At 42.4% G+C, this 15,291-nt stretch overlaps 1 protein-coding gene across 1 annotated transcript in view; it reads right to left on the bottom strand.

Moving 5' to 3' along the window:
* GALK2 (galactokinase 2) overlaps positions 1–11,129 on the bottom strand; it is a 91,628-nt gene extending 80,499 nt beyond the window's left edge. Inside the window, 4 exon segments of the mRNA XM_048481803.1 lie at positions 1,488–1,578; positions 6,165–6,288; positions 7,254–7,342; positions 10,906–11,129. Coding sequence (XP_048337760.1) covers positions 1,488–1,578; positions 6,165–6,288; positions 7,254–7,342; positions 10,906–10,958 — 357 coding nt within the window. The 5' untranslated portion in view covers positions 10,959–11,129.
* Positions 11,130–15,291: the final 4,162 nt, after the last annotated feature.

The raw sequence follows: 15,291 nt of genomic DNA, 5'->3' as shown, positions 1-15,291 counted from the left end.
GAAAGACAGAGTGCCAGTTCTGGCTTTTTGCAGCTCAGATCTTGACACAGTTCAATAAAGCTCCTGAAACTATCTTGAGTCTAATTATTGACTGGGGTAACAGACCCTTACAATGGTATTGGAAGCACAGAATGTGACAAGAAGCGCCCATTTGCTCAAAGAAACTCCAATCCTTAAGATCAAACAGGTATCAAATTTGTCATCCTTGTTGCTAGAGTTGGAGGGAAATTATTACAAATCAGAATCAGATAGGAACTACAGTTGGAGTGGTTGCTTCATTGTTTGGCAGCAATCGTAGTAGCTGGACAGTGTGACATAATAAGCCCTTCAAACGTTACAGGTGACCTTTCGTTTCTGAAAAAAATGGTAGAAGTTATTTGAAGCAGCTTTGGTTTGAACGAACGAGCCTGTATTTTTAGAACAAAGCTGTAGGTTTAAAATATTTATTCCTCTTTCAAGCTGGCTACAAATAGAACGCATACAAAGAAACAGGCCCACGCAAAAGGTTCATCTGGCGATAGTGTGGGTGTGTGTGGGCATAAACTAATACTGGCAAAAAAAGACATTTTTTAATTCCAGCCAATGGCTTGATTTTTTCATAACTTTTTTTGGAACTAAAACTCTGTGTACCTTTTGTGGGAAATAATTTGCATTTGCACAGGGCTCTGGAATAAAGCAAAGGATTCTAGTAGGTTTTTCTTCATGGCAATAAAGACTAAAAACACGTTTTTGTAGGAGTTTTACGATTGAAGAAGATTCTCCCCATGCTAAATTCTGGGCCATGCTGCTAACCATACTTTTGCAGGGAGATGCAACAAACTCCCAGAGGTTGTCAGTGGAGAACTGAAAAGAGGAATGCTAGGCTTTTGGCCAGGTTAAACTCTATGGTTAATTTGGCCTGCTAACAGTTTCACTAGTTGTTTTTAAATTAATCTGTAGTTGATTCCATGGCCCCTAATGGCGTACAAGGGAGTAATGTGATCAGTCACATAGATTCAGCATGCGACTACAGTTTCTGCCTCTATTTTTCTTTGGGTCAGAATATAGACTGGCTCACCCCACAATATATCCCAGTCAGCTATCATGTGCCTTTTCAGAAATAGGTTGTGATCTGACAATTAGATCACAAATCGAAACTGGAGACATCCTGAATACCATATTCTGTCCATAACATTTTTATCTCTTCCTTTCTCCAAGGAATTCAGGGTAGCATATACAATTTGCCCCACTTCTATATATAGTCTCTAGTCTAGTTTAATATTGGAGCTGAGAGATGTCTTTCAAAGCCTCACTGAAAGCAAGTCAAGAGAAAACTAAAATTAATGACAGAGCATCAAGGGAGGTTATTACTGTTTTGATACTTCATGTGCGCGAATATTTAGTTGATGCATTTTAATCTCTAAAAAGATCTTCAATAAAACATTGAAAATATTCAATGCTCTTTTAAACAGCTAGTTTATAATAATGATGCAGACAGAATTTAATACCTCAATTCCTTTGAATCCACACAGGAAATAGTTGTGCCACAAAGGTTTGGCTTGATTAATCTCAACGTTGTTAGCATTAGTGCTAAAATCCCTAGAAAATAAAACACACAGGAGAACTATGAGCTCTGCAAAACGAGAAAAATAGGTTTCAGAATATAAATAGGCTACTGCTGCCATCTGCTGGCTCATAAAAGAATCACACAGTCATATTGCTCAGTAATATTCAGTAGAACATCAGAGAAATCTAGGGCAGTGATGGCGAACCTTTTCGAGACCGAGTGCCCAAATTGCAACCCAAAACCCACTTATTTATCGCAAAGTGCCAACACGGCAATTTAACCTGAATACTGAGGTTTTAGTTTAGAAAAAACGGTTGGCTCCAAGGCATGTGTTACTCGGGAGTAAGCTTGGTGGTAATCAGTGGCTTTGCTTTGAAGCAACCATGCAACTCTTCCAACTGGTGAATCACGACCCTAGGAGGGTTTACTCAGAAGCAAGCCCTATTGCCGAGCTTACTCCCAGGTAAAGGATCGCGCTTTAGTTCTTCGCATGAAAATCAGTGGGGTTTAACAGCGCTTAACAGGGTTACCTACACTCCTTCCCCAAAATTAGGTCTTAGGTTTAATGCTAATAATTGAGCCCAGCGGCCCAGGTCAGCCTAGATGTGGGGCGGGGGGGACTCTGTTTGCGCATGCCCACAGAGAGGGCTCTGAGTGCCACCTCTGGCACCCGTGCCATAGGTTCGCCACCACTGATCTAGGGAAATCTTAAAGACAATTTCAGCATGAACTTTCTTGAGGCACAATTCACTTCTCCAGGTCGTCACAAGTCTCATGCTGAAATAAAAGTTGTCTTTAAGGTGCCACTACACTTCTAGTTTCTTTCGCTATAGTAGACCAACACAGCTACCCCTCCAGAACCACAAAATAGTCCTCCTTCTTCCCCTATTTGTTCATTCAATGGCATACAATGTAAAAAGCAAATTATGAAGGCTATTCCTCATGGATCTATCAATGTCTTTTTAGTTGGCAGATTCAGAATCTTTAAAGGGGCAGTTTTTGAAACCCCTTTATTATTCAGGAAGACTTTTAAATTGACAGGCAGTTGTTTATGTGATTTTGTGATAGTTATTCATTTGTTAGATTGGCTTGTCCCCCCCCCCCCCACCTTCACTGTAATGTAATGTGGTTTATGTTGATATTTTATATCTGAATATTTTATATCTGAATTATTAGCTGCCGAAAGAGCCTGCCAATGGGGCATTTGGCATTTTAATTGCACCCCCCCCCAAAAAAAATATCAACGCACTAGCAAGCCCTCCTCACTTGGAAGGGGGATGCTGGTAGTATTTTTTCACAACCAATAGAATTCTCTATAACCCTTACACCAAGCAGAGTATCTGTGGCTGTCAACTAGTGGAAAAAAACCTGTTTTTTTTAAGTTCACAAAAAATTTACTTGCTTATAAGTAATTGCTCTTTACATTAAAAAGGAACTTATGTTACCTCTTAGTTCCCACCCTGCAAATACTCTGTTGTGCATATAGTAGCTAAAGAGAATTTTTTTCCTGGATCTTTTAAGTCTAGTAAGGATGATCGCAAACTCTAAACACTTGTCCAGAACCATGGGGAGCTTTTGTGTGGATAAAGCTCAGCGGGCCAGAAAGGAAGCACTAGTTTTTTTACCCCTGTTCTCATTCTTTGAACAGAAGTTGCCATCTTACGATTTAAACAGAAACTGACTTGTTACAGCCTGTGCCCCCACCCCCCACCCCCGCTCCAAATTCTTAGGGAGGGAAAAATCAGTTATTTACTTTGTCTCCTGCTCTTCTCCTACATAGGGACCCAAAGTGACTCACCATACAAAAAAAGAAATACAATAAGTGTACTTAACAACCTTACCTCGAAAAGCAAACCTCAGTATGTAGTTGTATTACACAGATCAATAACATGTTGCTAATATGTAAATACTGTAAACAGGACTTTATCAGGGATTTGATGAACATTATTTACTGCCATCTCTCTGATGTTTCCAGCAGGCAATAATTGGGGAAATCACACTCACTTCCACATTGCCTGGCAGCTCAATCTCCATTTTCTATCTACCACATTTTTAGTCAAACTATTCAGGGTAGCTAAAAGTTGGGCTAAAAATGTGGTAGATTCATTCTACACCCCCTTTCCATTTTATCCATTCTGTAACTCTGTAAGACAGTTTAGGCCAGTGATGGCGAACCTTTTCGAGACCGAGTGCCCAAATTGCAACCCAAAAACCCACTTATGTATCACAAAGTGCCAACACAGCAATTTAACCTGAATACTGAGGTTTTAGTTTAGAAAAACAGTTGGCTCCAAGGCATGTGTTATTCGGGAGTAAGCTTGGTGGTAGTCAGCGGCTTTGCTTTGAAGCAACTGTGCAACTTCTCCAACAGGTGAATCACGACCCTAGGAGGGTTTACTCAGAAGCAAGCCCCATTGCCAGCAACCAAGCTTACTCCCAGGTAAAGGATTGCGCTTTAGTTCTTCACATGAAAATCAGTGGGGTTTAACAGCACTTAACAGGGTTACCTACACTGCTTCCTCAAAACTAGGTCTTAGGTTTAATGCTAATAATCGAGTCCAGTGGCCCAAGCCAGCCTAGATGTGTGTGTGGGGGGGGACTCTGTTTGCGTGTGCCCACAGAGAGGGCTCTGAGTGCCACCTCTGGCACCCGTGCCATAGGTTCGCCATCACTGGTTTAGGCTGAGTGTGTGTCACAGCACACAGCTCAATTAATTTCATGTCTTGAGAGGGGATTCAAACCTATGCCTCTTGAAGACCTGGCTCGACAGCTCAACAACTGCACTATATTCCCATTGTGAGGAGAGGAAGCTCAAATTTAAGACTGAATTTGGGTCAAGGAAAATTGTACATGCAAACAGCCACAGAGTCTCTCCTTTTAAAAGTCCACCTTTCACCGGGACGAGACAAGGGAGGACATGGAGGGGAAAAACAATCTTGTGGTCTGCTCATAATTTCTTTCCAGGCAGAATATTAGGGAGAGGGGGGTAACAACATATAGGACCCAGGTTTCCAAACGGCTGGACTGGTTTTTCCATTCATTTTTATGTGCCCAAAGCAATTCAGAAGCCGCACAAAGGAGAAATTACTACTGATGGAAATTGTGCTAGGAGCTGTTACTAGTTGCAATGGAAAACAAATTTACAGTCTTTTGTTCCTTTCTTTCCCAAAATAAACACAGGTCCTATTGCCGCAGTGCATTTTTTTTTTCTTTTAGAAACTCAAAGGCCAAACAATTAAAAAAAACCTGGAGTGATTAGCTGGTAATATATACTACCTTTGGAATAAAACGCTATACACTTGGCATGCGATGAAGATTCTTTGAAACCACTTTGAAACCAGAAACTGAAAGAAGCAATGCCTTCTAAACTGTTACATTCAATTCGGATGCCCATCTGCAGCAGTGTTCCAGATGTGGTTCGTTATAATTGGGGAAACAAATATAGGAATTAGAGATAGGAGGGGGTGGGAATAGCTATTTGCAAAGAGAACAAAAAACGGACACTTTCATTCGGTCCTGGAAATTACTGACACATGCCAAAATTCTATTAGAGAGCTCCCTAAAGCAGTCATTTTGAAGTGGGAGCCATTTCTACATTTCCTGTGCTTTTGGGGACTAATCTGCAAAGCAGTTCCATACTACTTTCTCCTTTGGCCACACAGAACTTAGAAAACTCACATTAAAAATGTAAACTTTTTTTTAAACAATACAACAACCTTTATTAGGCATATTAAAATAGGCTCCAGAGCATTACAGACATTTCTGAAGTACAAATCAAAAGTACGTTCAAAACACAGACAGAGAAACTATATCTAGCATTGGACGTTACTTAGAAAATTCTGTCACTTGTAAAAGAAATTTTGCTACTTTTTCCAAGAGCATGGCCTCTGTGTTATTTAACAAAGGCTCCACAACAGAGTTGTCAGAGTCTCTTTCAGATTTGTCTAAGACCCGCCCAGGAGAGAAATTCCTAATACCCACATATCTCGGACAGTCAAGTATAATGTGAGCAAGAGTCTCCACTTGGTTTTTACAGTGTGGACAGACCCGATCCTGGAGAGGGATAGATAGGTAGCGACCCTTTGTAATGGCCAATGGAAAAGTATTGCATCTGGCCCTTGTAATAATCCATCTCTGTTGAACTTTTTTTTTCATCAGCTGACTTATGCCAACACCGTAAGGTTTTCAAGGCAAGGGAGGTTCAGAAGTAGTTTGCCACTGCCTGCTTCCAGACGTAATAGACGTAACTAATGTTTAATATTTATAAATAGCACTATTAAGCTACAGAGCTATATTTCATAGTATATTATGCTAAGGCAAATTAGCCCTAATGTATTTGGGCTCGCTGCTTATGCTTCTTTGTGTGTGTTAAGTGCCACCAAATTGCTTCCAACTCATGATGATCGTATGAACCAAAGCCCTCCAAAACAACCTACTGCTAACAGTTGCAATTTCTTGCATTAAATCTTTACATTCTGAAAAAAATCAAGCTCCCTGAAGGAAGATGTCGCTGTAGCAAAATTTCCATGTGAATTTGGGTCTTAGTATCAACTAAATTTGTTCATCCACATCTGTATGGTAACTTGGTAAAAGTCCACAAAATACATAGAATACTTACCTGTACAAAGGGTTTGTATTAGCCAAATGGATAACTGGAGTGCTTAGAGGTTCAGTTGCTATAAGTATATCTTGCTGAATAGCCATTGGAAGCACAGCGTAGCCACAATAATCAATATGCTCTCCTTTGAAAAAGAAAACAGAATATTAACCTCTTAAAAACTCCAAGGAACACAGCTCACTGTGACATGCCTCTGAAGATGCCAATCAGAGATGCAGGTGAAATGTTAGGAGCAAAAATTGCCAGATCATGGCCATGAAGCATGGAAAACCCACTGCACCCAAACCTGAAGGAAGCTTGGGCCGTTTCCGCACGGAGGCGGAAGGGGTCGGGTCGGCGTAATCCACGCCGACCCGACCCCTCTGGGACCGTTCGCATGGATGGTCCCAGAATCGGCCGAGACGACGGCGCAGAGCTGTGCCGTCGTCAGAGCGACTCACCAGTCCTGCGGCCCTCCGGCACGTCGCCGAGGCCAGGGGACACGCCCCCCTGCCCTGCACAACCACTCCAGGCCGGAGGGCCGCAGGACTGGTGAGTTGCCCGGTAGGGGGGGGAAGGCGCCTGGAAGCCGCTGCCGTTCGCACGGCAGTGGCTCCAAGCCAGCATTTCCCAACAACCTCGCTTGCCGAGCGAGGTTTGGAAACGCCGGCTTCGCAGCAGCTGCGCTCCCTGTGCGAATGGCTCCCTGGGGACAACGTTTTTGCCGTCCCCAGGGCGCCATAAACCGCCCGTGCGGAAAGGGCCTTGGTGATCTTTGCTTTCCCTGCGAAAGGAGAGAAAAACTTGCCCTTTCAGAGATTTTGGAAACAGTGGGGATTCTCTTATCTAAGGGTGGGGTCACTGAAAAGGGAAAAAGGAGAAAACCTGTGTGGAATCCAGAATCAAATCCAAAGGGAATGCACACTCAAAGCGAAGGAGACCACATATATGTAAAAATCCCCAAGTGGAACTTAAGGTAAAACCACAGTACTTACTAAAACAAGTGTCAAAAAGACTTTGCCTTCATATGACTAGACATGATCATTAGTGCTCACACCCATATTACCCATTGAACTCCCATAAACCCCAATGCGTATATTTCATTTTTACCTATTAAGTTGACGCGCCCCGGCGCTCGAGCATAAAACTTGGGGGCTGATTGAAATTTAGAGACAAACATCTTCTTCAGCTTCAACAATCTGAAAGGCAGGTTGGAATATTTAAAAGGGAATTATCGGTAAGCAGTTTCTAAAAACATCCAGATCAGGCAGGGTTAAAATTCTGACCTAATTTATAGTGTAAGATGACCCTAATTCTGCTGAAAGGATTGACAGCTTTTCTTCACATACAAGACGAGGCTTCAATTTCTGGATTCATGCCTCGTCTTCATTGGGAGGAACAGGAGTCATCAAGTTTTAAGAATATTATATTTAAAATGATCGCTAACCCCTCTACACTCCTGTCACTTGATGAGTCACTTGATGATTTTAGGGGTTTCTGTTCCACAGGCGAAGGTTCCACAAAAACATTGATTTTAAACTGGTTTGTTGCTGTTCTTAATGAGTCTGAGCATTTGGAACGAAATGCCGTTTTATCTTGTATGTTTCAGGAACTTTCCACTTCAGCTCGGAAAAACAATCTGAATAGCAGATGGTTTATTTGAACTGTGACAAGAGGGCCCCACACAGCATTACTAAATGCAATACTCTTAGGTGTCAAACTCGCGGCCCTCCAGATGTTATGGACTACAGTTCCCATCATCCCCTGCCAGCATGATGTTGGCAGGGGATGATGGGAACTGTAGTCCATAACATCTGGAGGGCCGCGAGTTTGACACCTGTGCAATATTTTCAAATTTAGAGGCACATCAGACTCTGAGGTCCCAAATGGTAGTTTACATAAGTTGGGTATAAATCCAGCTCTTTTCCCAACCGTTCTTGACTAGCCTCAGCATCCAACAGCAGCCATTTTGTGATTCCCGAGTGATGGTTTCAGGGGTCATTTGAATGATTTTAGGGGTTTCTGTTCCACAGGCAAAGATTCCACAACAGTATTGATTTTTAAACTGGTTTGTTGCTGTTCTCAATGAGTCTGAGTATTTGGAACAAAATGCCACTTTGTCTTGTCTCTTTCAGGAACTTTCCTTCACTTCAGGCTTGGCAAACAATCTGAATAGCAGCCTGTTTATTTGAACTGTGACAAGAGGGCCCCGCACAGCATTACAAAACACAATACTCTAATATTTTCAAATTTAGAGGCACATCATACTCTGAGGTCCCAAATGGTAGTTTCTGTTCCACAGGCGAAGGTTCCACAAAAACATTGATTTTAAACTGGTTTGTTGCTGTTCTTAATGAGTCTGAGCATTTGGAACGAAATGCCGTTTTATCTTGTATGTTTCAGGAACTTTCCACTTCAGCTCGGAAAAACAATCTGAATAGCAGATGGTTTATTTGAACTGTGACAAGAGGGCCCCACACAGCATTACTAAATGCAATACTCTTAGGTGTCAAACTCACGGCCCTCCAGATGTTATGGACTACAGTTCCCATCATCCCCTGCCAGCATGCTGTTGGCAGGGGATGATGGGAACTGTAGTCCATAACATCTGGAGGGGCGCGAGTTTGACACCTGTGCAATATTTTCACATTTAGAGGCACATCAGACTCTGAGGTCCCAAATGGTAGTTTACATAAGTTGGGTATAAATCCAGCTCTTTTCCCAACCGTTTTTGACTAGCCTCAGCATCCAACAGCAGCCATTTTGTGATTCCCAAGTGATGGTTTCAGGGGTCATTTGATGATTTTAGGGGTTTCTGTTCCACAGGCAAAAATGCAATACTCTAATATGTTTAAATATTCATCATACTCTGAGGCCTCAAATGGTAGTTTACACAATTTGGGTATAAATCCAGCTCTTCTCCCAACAGTTTTGGCTAGCCTCAGCATCCAACAGCAGCCATTTTGTGATCCCCCAGTGACAGCTATTTTGTGGTGATGCCACTCCTTTTTGCCATCGTTTAAAAATTAATGCTAACGGGCTCCCCAAGATTGGGGACCACTGAAGTGCGGGGCTCAATTTAAACTACAAAACGTTTTCGTTTTTCTGTCAAAAATGTTTGTTGTTTGTATAGATGGGAATGTTGGTATTGACGAATGTGGGAAATTCCCTGTTTAAAAAATATATATACCAACTTTCTTGGGCTTTGTCTGAATCTCCTCACAAATATAATTTAAAAAGTGACACCGCAGGATTTTGTCACCAATGCAACTTAAAAAGCCTCCCTTCACACAGGTAAGAGAATCGGGACTGACAATTCTGAGGCAATAGGATGGACGTCTCTACTTCAGGATGCAGGTGGAAAGTCCACGGCTGAAGGCATTAAAAAGCAACTTGCATATCAAAGATGAGCACAGCAGACTGTAAAGTTTTATCTTTCCTTTTGCCAGCTGTGCTGGTTCTCTATTTACAGGAGCGTTTCTAATGCGGAGGAAATTTGCCAAATATTATCCTTCCACCTGAAGTGAAGTGGTGCAGTCCATGCCATCACCTCAGGCTTCTACCACCTATATGCCTATGGGGATAATTGCAAAACACACTTGCTAGATACATTCCACTGCACACAACAGTTGTTTCCCAGCAAGCATGTCTAGAAATGGCACCACAACCTAGTGCACACCTGGAAGTAAGTCTCATTGCACCCTAGCGCCCACCTGGGAGTGAGTCTCACAGTGGCACTTTTGAGTAAGCATCCGTAAATTAGCCCATAAGAGATGGTGTCAGAGGTGGGATCCAACCAGTTCTCACCACTTCTCTAGAAGTGGTTACTAATTTTTTCTGAGTGCCGAGAAAAGCAACCTCCCTGCCCAATAGGGACTCGAGATGCGTGTGTGCGGCGCCGCCACTGTTTGAATCCCACCATCATCGGAACCTGTTATTAAAATTTTTGGATCCCACCACTGGATGGTGTGCTCAAAACTGAAGTCTAGCTAAATATTAAGTTAAGATCCAATGTTTTGGCAGTGTGACAAACTGACCTCTAAACATTCCCTTCTCACTAGACACAGTGGGGAACAGACTTCTGTCTGGGATACACCTCTGAAGATGCCAGCCACAGATGCAGGCGAAACATTAGGAACAAGATCTACCAGACCACGGCCACACACAGCCCGGAAAACCCACAACAACCAGTCGACCTCTCAAAATAATGCGTTTTCAAACCACTTTCACAACTGTTTGCAAGTGGATTTTGCCATTCCGCACAGCTTCAAAGAGCACTGAAAGCAGTTTAAAACTGCATTATTCTGCACGTGCGGAATGAGCCTTTGTTTCTATGCTCCCCACTGTTTAATATGAATGTTAACTGGTGAAGCGTGGACAATTTCAGGCTGGAATGAAATCTGCCAGTCTCTGAAAGTGCTACTAAGTTGCTGTATGCAACACCTTGTAGCATCATGCTGGAGTAACACCATTGCAACAATCCACCCACTTGTCAGGAGGGTGCTGCGAGGACTTGTCTTATGTTGGTTTGCTGGCAAATTGCTGCCTGAAGTGTTCCTGGAGCACAAACTGTTAACACTGCACCAGGAAGCAGAAACGGGACGCACGATTATTAGGTTTACAATGATGCTTCAAGCATTCACAAAAATCGTCTCTCTGCAACACGAACGGCGCTGAACTCCAGATGCAAACTTTTTTTCTTTGCAAAAAAACAGATAACTGAGTCCGACAGAAGGGCGGGGGGGGGGGCAGCTAAACGCACCTGGGTTCTTCCACCAGCTGGACCGAGAAAGAGGGGGGCAGATCCGCGGCCATAATGAGCCTTTTGCAATGCTGGACACTCAAATTGCAACAGTGGGATTCCCCCACCTCTTCCAGCCGCCCTGCAAATCTCTCAGGCTAATATCCTGGACCACAGAAGTGTTTCCCTTCCGGCATGGACGCAAAATCCCTCCTCCTCCTCTGGGGCTTCCTCGTTTTGCTCCCCGCCCAGGTCCACGCTGGATGCAGTTTCTTGCAACCCGGATCCTCCACCTTGCAAAATGCAGGGGGCGGGGAGGCATCCAAGCAAGCCACCCCGGAGCAGTCTTTTGAGGAGGTGGGCAGGTGTATTTGCTCTGGTGTCCCCCCCTCCCCACAATCAGGAAGATGTTATATTTGCTGGGATGGGCTACACGCATCTTTCTCGTCCTAGTTTTCATTTCCTGGTGTGTTTGTTCTTGGGTCTTTTGTGGGAGATTGTTAGGGGAGGCTTCATATCATTGTTATTAACTCCTTCTGACTATGCCAATAAAGGCTTATGTATGTATGTTATATCACTGTTAGGGTGACCGAGTTAAATTCCATCCTGACCTTCGTTCCCAAATACATACAATTGCCCTCCTTTTGTATTTTCCTCTCTGTTCCCCCCACGTCATGTATTGTAGATTGAAAGCAGAAATCTGCCTGCTTTTGTCTGTTTCACTGCAAGGCACATTGTATTGATGGTATAGTTAAAAAAATAATAATTAAAATCAGTGTTTTAGGATTGTAACTTATGATGTTCTAACAGGTATTATCATTTTATAACTGTAGGACTATAGTGAGTACAGGACACTTATTTGGAATTAGATTTATTATTATTTAATAATGCTGCGTTTTAATGGGATGGGGTTATTTTATATAGAGCCAAAAATTAACTAATATTTAATGGATTTTAGCTATTGATCTATGTGCTCTATTTCTGTTTTTGTTCACCGCCCTGAGCCCTTCGGGGGAGGGCGGTATAGAAATATAACCAATAAATAAATAAATTTATTCAATTTATACCACACCCTACACTGAAGTCCTAGGACGGCTTACATAATGGGGTTAAAAGCCCCCTTAAAACATGTAGACTCACAATTTCACTGCAGCCTGAAATTGTCCACACTTCACCAGATAACAATATATTGTCCACACTTCACCAGATAACAATATGTAGGCTTCTGTACTGTTAACAGGTGCCTAACATGCTGAACAATTCATCATGCAGCTTTGATTGTCATGGAAAATAATTTTATCTTTATCATGACCCTGATAACAGCCCAGAGGACTCAGAAAAAAAGATGGTAATGTAACCTCAGCTTGTGGGTTCTGTGGGGCAGAACTTGGAATGAGTTTGCAACAACAATTTTTTAAAAACAAAATGGTTTACTTTCTTATCATATAACATATAACATCAACATTTAACATCACACTTCAAGGTCCTGTTCAGGTTGCATTTTCAAGTCCTTCTAGTTACAGTCTTGTAATGCCAAGTCCATTTCTTCTTTGCAAGTGGGTTGGCTCCTGAAGACTCCAAGGGCTTGATGAACAGGATTCAACATGAAGGTCCAAGTCTGGTAGCCTTGTCTCCTCCAACTACATGAGGTCTGCTGCAGCCTCTTGCTGCTTTGAGTCTCCACCCCTTACTGGGTCAACCCATTCTGAGCAAGGGGGTTACAGTAACTCTAACTGAAACTAAGGTATTGTCAGTGACAAATCACACTTCCTTTCCCTTCCAATTAATGTATGTATTTAGTTATGGAGGGCAGATTTTATGCCACAATAGTGATATAGTACTAGTTAGTCCAGATTGTGAACAGAGAATGGCCTGGTTATCTAGAATAAGTATTAAGATGTAAAATGTTCTAAAGTTGTAACTCCAAGAATCAGGCACACAAGTATGTCCTATGATCTTTATAGAAGAATTGTTTAGCAGGCAACAATTAAACATTTCATAATGCCACTACATTGTGCAAGGAAACATCCCCAGGAACGTTTCCAACCAGATTTAGCAATGCCAGTTTATAATCTTATGTTGCTGTCCTTTTTGTATGCCTAATTGCTGTGTAAATGCAAAAATGAATTTATAGACATCATCTAAGATGACAGGTTTGTTTTTTTTTAATCCACTTCTTATAGTGATTTCAAGGGTTCACCTACATAAAAGAGAGACAAAAAAGTGTGATGGGTAATTCAGTATTCAGAGGCAACACTAACAAGGATGAGGGAGTAAAGTAGAATATCCCCCCCAGTACAGAAACTTCACAGCTGTACTGAGGTCCCTTCCGCACATGCAGAATAATGCACTTTCAATCAACTTTCAATGCACTTTTGCAGCTGGATTTTACTGTGTGAAGTAGCAGAATCTATTTGTAAACAATTGTGAAAGTGCATTGAAAGTGTATTATTCTGCATGTGCAGAAGGGGCCTGAGAGCAGAATGGGGAATAATTCGTATGCGGAGGCAGCCAGATTCATGGAGCCATGGCTGAAAGAAACCTAAACATTCAGAGGCACAGTCAATTACCAGTGCTGAGAAGCAACATTGGGAGAAGGCCTCCTTGCCCTGTTGTCTCTCCAGCACAACTACTTTGTGGGCACTAAGAGAAAGGATTTTGGGCTACTGGTCTCATCTATCAGTGCACCTCTTAGGTTCACTTCACTATCATAATGTTGTATATACAGTGTTATATGTACACAATGTTGTATGTACAGTGTAAAATTTAATACTTTTTTAGTCTCAAGGAGGGGGAGAGGGAGGGGGTTGAAGAGCTCTAAATTGCAGCTGGCGCTCCTGACTTTCCTCTCTCTGTCCTGTGCTTTAGCTGGGCTTTCTTCTCAGTAAACATGTTTAGGTTTGCCTTTGCATGTGAATTGCTGCTTTCAAAGAGCCAGGAAAGAAAAGCACATCACCCATCCGTCCGTCCGTCCGTCCGTCCGTCCGTCCGTCCGTCCATCAGTGGTGGGATTCAGCAGTTTGCACCACTTCAGCAGAAACGGTTGTTAAAATGGTGCTTGTAAACAACTAGTTCACAGGTGTCAAACTCGCAGCCCTCCAGATGTTATGGACTACAGTTCCCATCATCCCCTGCCAGCATTATGGACTACAGTTCCCATCATCCCCTGCCGCGAGTTTGACACCTGTGAACTAGTTGTTAAATTATTTGAATCCCATTACTGGAACCGGTTGTTAAATTATTTGAATTCCACCACTGACACACACACACACACACACACACACACACACACACACACACACACACACACACACACACACACACACACACACACACACACACACACACACACTAGATAAAAGAAACCATCATCAAGTCATAATTACAGTGATGAACCAAATTCTACATATAATATTATATAAAATAAAAACAACAATTACTAATTACTAATGATGGCTACTCTTAATATAAATTCTTGTCATCCAAAGTATATAAAAACACTGATCGATATTTTCTTTTATAGATTTCCATCGTTTTTCTTACATAATAAAAGTTGTGTTACGCCATTCAATAAGTGCTTTTCAAAAGTCTGAAACATACATGCCAAGCACAGGAGATCTACATGTTGTCAGTTGCACTTGCAGTTTGCTTGTGGCTTTTCCTGTGTGTGGTGGGGGATAAGGAACTCAGTTTGTTTGCTACAGGGCGGTACTACTCAACCTTTTAATTATAACCTCTCTTTTTAAAAAGCAAAACCAGATAAATGCAAAAGTCTGTGACTCACTTTCACAGACTTTGTGACCCACTTTTTGGGTAGGGACCCACAGGCTGTGAAATGTGCAAGAAGAACCCTGTATCCAGCTATTTGAACATAAGAACATAAGAACAAGCCAGCTGGATCAGACCAGAGTCCATCTAGTCCAGCTCTCTGCTACTCGCAGTGGCCCACCAGGTGCCTTTGGGAGCTCACGTGCAGGAGGTGAACGCAATGGCCTTCTGCGGCTGTTGCTCCCGAGCACCTGGTCTGTTAAGGCATTTGCAATCTCAGATCAAAGAGGATCAAGATTGGTAGCCATAAATCGACTTCTCCTCCATAAATCTGTCCAAGCCCCTTTTAAAGCTACCAAGGTTAGTGGCCATCACCACCTCCTGTGGCAGCATATTCCAAACACCAATCACACGTTGTGTGAAGAAGTGTTTCCTTTTATTAGTCCTAATTCTTCCCCCCAGCATTTTCAATGAATGCCCCCTCGTTCTAGTATTGTGAGAAAGAGAGAAAAATTTCTCTCTGTCAACATTTTCTACCCCATGCATAATTATATAGTCTTCAATCATATCCCCCCTCAGACGTCTCCTCTCCAAACGAAAGAGTCCCAAACGCTGCAGCCTCTCCTCATAAGGAAGGTG

The sequence above is a fragment of the Sphaerodactylus townsendi genome, linkage group LG17 (genome assembly GCF_021028975.2).
Source record: "Sphaerodactylus townsendi isolate TG3544 linkage group LG17, MPM_Stown_v2.3, whole genome shotgun sequence".
In the NCBI taxonomy this organism is placed as follows: Eukaryota; Metazoa; Chordata; class Lepidosauria; order Squamata; family Sphaerodactylidae; genus Sphaerodactylus; species Sphaerodactylus townsendi.
Note: the sequence above shows the minus strand (reverse complement) of the source record. Positions and strands in the feature narration are given on the sequence as shown.